Genomic DNA, 5,678 nt, shown 5'->3' with positions numbered 1-5,678 from the left:
GACGTTGAGCTCATTTTAGCTGTTGCACATTTGACAGATAACATGAAAAAGTAATATTTGCTAGCTTATGTAGTTTCAAGAATTAACAATCCGATAATTTCTGGGAATTTCGTATCCTAATTAAATTTATAAGTTATATGGGGGAGATTTTCCTGTTTGATAATATATAAATAAGCAAATTGTACACATCGGTTACAGGCATGAGGTTATACCTAAGCCTTGTGGATTTCTCATTAAACATTTTTGCTGTTTTAGGAGAACCTAAGAATTCCCTCACCTATCATAATGTAATCCCTCTCAGAACTGGAAGACCGTTGGATCCAATCATCTTTATTGTTCTGTAATACTGAATTGAAATGAAACATATAATTTTGTATTTCACCAAAGACATTAAATATCTGTTCTCTTGCTCATATTGGAGAAAACATACGCCTTGTTTCTCTCGTCAAAAAATAAAAACTGTACAAAAATAATTCAAAACAATCGAGTCAAACCAATTCAACCAAACCAAACTAATTATTACAATTTGAAAAATTACTGGTTTGCCTTTGATTTGAACAATTAAAAAAATAAGTATTGGTCTGATTTGTGGTTTCAAAAATTATAAACAGACAAAGCAAATCAAACCAATATATATATAAATATTATGACTTAAAATTTAAAAATTTAACACAATTCTTTAAAATTTGTACTTGATAAAATAATATCTTTAGATATTATTATTATTTATAATTTTAATATTTATATATTTACTGTCAATATTATATTTATATAATATTAAGATATCATGTTAATAAAATGTACAAATAATTAACATAAAAAATTTATGAAATATTTTTTTCATTTGATAGTCATCATTAGAATATTATATAAATATAAAATTTATTTTTATGATTAATAATTTTTTAAAATAATTTAAAATTTTATTTTATATGATAAATAAAATAATTATTTGATGATAGTTTGAACTGATTTAAAAAAAAATCAAATCAAACCAAACCAATTTTACTAGTTTGTTATATGGCTGGTTTGGTTTTGGTTAGATATTTTTCCAAACCAGTATTATTGGTTTGGACCAAAAAATCAATGATAAATCGGTCAATCCAAACTATGCACACCCCTAGTCAAAACCAATGCACCACATACAGTTTATTCAAGTGACTGTACATAAAGCAATACAATTTTTTGCCATTTCTTACAAAGACATTAGCTTTTTCCTCCCAGTCCCAGCACACAAGAGCTGAATTTTTATTTGAAGCAAGTTGAGTACTACTCAATATCAGTGACCATGGCGGTGGTGGACCTCTAAAACGTACTGATAAACCAACTGAGCCAAGGCCTAAAATTTAAAGACAAATTAAAGCCTCCACACTGCTCACCACTAAAATGACAGAAAAATGAAAGCATATTGATGCAAAATTATGAATCCACGATCAACTGCTCAAAATTTTCTGTCTTTGGCAAAACAAAAAACAAAATGCGTGTGCTCAATGAAAAAATTGTACAGCCACCCTTAGAAATATGCATAAGAATCAGAAATCTCAATACCCAATCAACAGAGGGAAAATGATACTTGTGGTTTCAAATTGTAAATAAAAACATGAGAAGATCAAAGAATACAAATTAATTATTTACAACAGAAGGTGACCTAAAGTTTTAATTAAAATATACAATTCAGATATACAGGAAGTATATTCCAAAGCTTTTTTAAGGAATGGAATCGAGCATTCCAAAGCAGCTCAAAGAGCTAACATAAAATTCAACTTTGCAGTATAAAAGAAATCAAAGACATTGAAACTAATTAGCCCAGAGGCTAGAGATATAATAGTATAAACTGATTTCTAAACCAACATATCATCAGAGCAATTCAAGAATCACATAACAAACCGGAAACAGCAATTAAGGCCGGTCTGTCATTTTTACTAACAAAATTCAAAATGATAAGCCAAAGATGAATCTCAAAACAAAATCAACAGGAGAGCTCCCATGTGGAAACAATTAAACCTTGGAAAGAACTCTACTAACAATTTAAAGTAGCTCCTTCAATCGCCCTTTCTCCTGAAAGAGCAGCCCTCTGTAAGCCTTGCACGCCCGCCTGTAGGCTGGCATAACACGGTCTGGCAGTTGCCACACACTACTACAGTTTGCGAGTGACTGAACACAGTTGTTCTGCAACATGTAAACATTGGCAAAATTAATCTCATAAACTATAACTACAGAGCAATTATATTTAAATTGGATAACCTAAGCAGGATTATTTAAAAAAATAAAAGAACTTACATGTTGAAGCAACCTTGACACTTAACATCCTATACCGCAACCACGCCCAAAAAAACACACATATATCAGTGCAAATATTTTTTAAAAATATGAAATAAGTAAAAAGACGGGAAATGAAAAAGACCATGAAAAATGAGTTGGGAGATTGCACGAGACGCTTGAGCTTGTGCTTCCTCTTCTCGAGCTCAGCTGGAGGATTCAGTAAATCGATGTCGTTTTGGAGAACCTTCCACAAAATCAACAAAATTAGCACAAACAAATAATTCGCAGTTCACAATAGATTTCGCTGAATTCCAAAGCTTAATACATAGGAAGAAATATAAGGACGGAGGAGAACTCACCATTTTGTCTCAGAAACCTTGCCCGTCAACAATATCAGAAACCCTAACAGATGGCGCTGCCGTCACAGAGGAGGAAGATCCCAGCGCATTAGGTTAAATATGAAGGCCCTCTTATGAGATATGTCGGCCGTTGGATTGGATCATGGAAGCAGTCACATCTCAAATTCTAGGGCAATACTCACATTAAGGGTAGAATTGTCTATTCCGCTTATTTATTTTAGAGTTCTTTCTTTTATACAGAGATAAAACTACTATACTTGTAGGGATGGCAATGGGGAGGGAATTTTCCGTTCCCCGTGGGGACTCGCCCCTAATGGGGCGGGGAATTCCCACCAATTACCCCCATGGGTACGGGGATGGGGGAAAATCATTCCCCAACCACGGAGATGGGGAGGGGACGGGGAGTATAGTCCCCACCCCATGGGGATCCCCATCCCCGTCTCCATGGGGATCCGATTTATATTTATATATATTTATATTATATTATAAGTTTTAGTATGTTATTTATAATTTTAAATAATTTAACATAATTTTTTTTATTAGTTTCTATTTAGGTATAAATATATAATATTATAAAAGGTAATAGTATTTTCTATAATGATTTTTTTTTTCAAATATCTTATGAAAATAATAAAATTATTTATAAATTATATTTAATTGTACGGGGAACGGGGATCCCCATGGGGATGGTGAATCCATGGGAATGGGGACGGCAATGATTTTATCTCCATTAATTAAATGGGGACGGGGATGGGGATTCCCCATAAACGCAGGGATGGGGATGGCTTCCCCGGCCCCACCCCGCCCCATTGCCATCCCTATATACTTGTTAGCGGAGGATACCGGATATTTTAGAACTCTTTACATTAGAGAGTTTTTTTATGTAGATTCAATCTATCATATTATCCGTGAACTAAATCAATTATATCATAACACCTCATTAAAATGAGGGTATTCTTATAATTTCGTTTGTTATTTGCATACACTTGTAAATAATGATATTATAAGAATACCCTCATTTTAATGAGGTGTTATAATATGATTGGTTTAGTTCACGGATGACGTGGTGGACTGAGTCTACATGAAAATCTCTTTTTTACATAAATGTTAAAAATAACTAGTCAAATATACCAGCCATTGTAATTATCATATAAGTTCAACAAAATAATTTGAAATTCTTTTATCATTTGTGGAAAAATTAGAATATCACGTGTAATGTATATTATAAATAACAAACATTAGATTTAATAAAAATTTAAAAATAAAACTTTTATCGTCCTATTTAAAAAGGGACATTTGCCTTGTATATATATATTAAGAAGACAATAATTTTTGTAATTGTTTTATTTTATCATTTTTAATGATAGTGATAACATATTAGGGGCGAAATAACCTTAAAATCACAAATTCAACTACGTTCATCTTAATCATAAGTTGAGTCCAAACGTTTGTATGGAGATAAAAGTCCATGCATATTTTTTTTTTTTGTAAGCCCATCCGGATTCTAAGGCTTCGCCCTGACTAATCCGGATCCGACCCGCGTCGCGCACCTGGCATGGTGGGCGAGTTTTCCAGTGGGAATTTTCTGCATTCACAAGGACTCGAACCGGAGATCTTGCTTAAGCGATATCAATCCGCTTACCACTTGAATCAACCCCCATGGGTAAAAGTCCATGCATATAATAAAAGGAACCATCTTTCAAAATACAAAAAGCCAACCTCGGATTAATAAACCCCGAAAACCATAGAAATGATCATTACGAAATACCGAGATAGGTGTTAAATTGTATCTAAGATTTTAAATCCAACAGAAAAAGAAGTTATACGACGATTACATGCAAATTACACATTGCTTGAAGGATAATTTATATGTGTCACGTTAGTATAAAGACTATAAAAGCGTTCCTAACAAACAGAAGGCGTGCTTTCGCGCTACCCGTGTATGACACCACCTTTTCTCGTCCGTAACAGAAACAACTCAGCCTATAATTTAAGAAGGACACTTCATTGAAGAATAAAAATTTAACAACAAGAGGGCCACTTATATAAACCACCTTATATCCAAAGCACAGGATAATTTATTTTTATTCCACATTTCACATTTATCTTTCTTTTCTCTTTTTATCTCCTAAAAATTACCAACTCGATCGTCAGAGTGAATGTCCGGAGATCCTCTTTCAGTGTTATTTCTAACCATTATTTATGGTTTCAGGTTACTCGGTTGGAGCACATCTATCATGGCACTTTAGTGATTCCTCAGGTGGTATTGTAAATTATGTTTAGAGTTACAAACTTACAATCATTAACTTATTAACTTTGGAAAGATAAGATGACATAAAATGAGAACTTTTTACATTAGCAAGTCGATAATCATTTTATAAAAAACTATGACCAAATTGCTTCGTTTACATAACAAGCCGATAACCTTTCTATAGAAAAGCCGCGATCTGATAATTTTTTATATAATTGTATGTAGTTTAATAATTTGTAAAAGCTCTAATTCAAAAATCATTTACAACTATTTATAATTTGATAATCGTTTGAAAAGTACTACAGTTCGATAACCGTTTTGAAAAAATATAATGTGATAACCTTAAAATATTTAACCTTTTCTTCAGGAATTTGGTTGTAAAATCTCTTAAGCTGCAGCAATAATTTTTGTTATTGATTAAATAAGTTATGTAAATGTTATGTACAATTTTGATGCTGTTAAAGCCAGTAATTATTCAAAGTAACACAACATAGAGTTTTTCTTGAAATGATAACACACAAAGCCATGCCAATTTTTGTCATGTATTACAAAATGATCGGCCACCGTCCCAGTCCCAGCTCACAAGAGTCGAGTCATTAGTCAGTATCCGTGACCATGGCTGTGGACCAGTAAAACCTACTACCAATCTCTTTCAAGTTTCATCTAAAGATTTTAAACATCAGTTACTCCTCAAGTTAACCTATATTAATGATCTTAATATTTTATTCTATTTTTCTTGTGACTTTTAAGATAAGTAAAAAAATGTGTACTATTTTGAATAAGAAGTTAAAAAAAAACCATGTGAT

General features: G+C 32.3%; 1 protein-coding gene across 1 annotated transcript; it reads right to left on the bottom strand.

Moving 5' to 3' along the window:
* Window positions 1–1,791: 1,791 nt before the first annotated feature.
* Window positions 1,792–2,814, bottom strand: LOC126664370 (40S ribosomal protein S27-2). The gene is made up of 4 exons (XM_050356735.2): window positions 2,622–2,814; window positions 2,405–2,506; window positions 2,281–2,309; window positions 1,792–2,169 (listed from the first exon to the last, which is right to left on the bottom strand). The coding sequence occupies exons 1-4, from the start codon at window positions 2,622–2,624 to the stop codon at window positions 2,043–2,045; spliced, it is 261 nt and encodes an 86-aa protein (XP_050212692.1). The 5' UTR covers window positions 2,625–2,814; the 3' UTR covers window positions 1,792–2,042.
* Between the last annotated feature and the right edge of the window lie 2,864 nt (window positions 2,815–5,678).

The sequence above is a fragment of the Mercurialis annua genome, linkage group LG1-X (assembly GCF_937616625.2).
Source record: "Mercurialis annua linkage group LG1-X, ddMerAnnu1.2, whole genome shotgun sequence".
NCBI lineage: Eukaryota > Viridiplantae > Streptophyta > Magnoliopsida > Malpighiales > Euphorbiaceae > Mercurialis > Mercurialis annua.
This window is presented reverse-complemented; position numbering and strand designations above follow the sequence as displayed.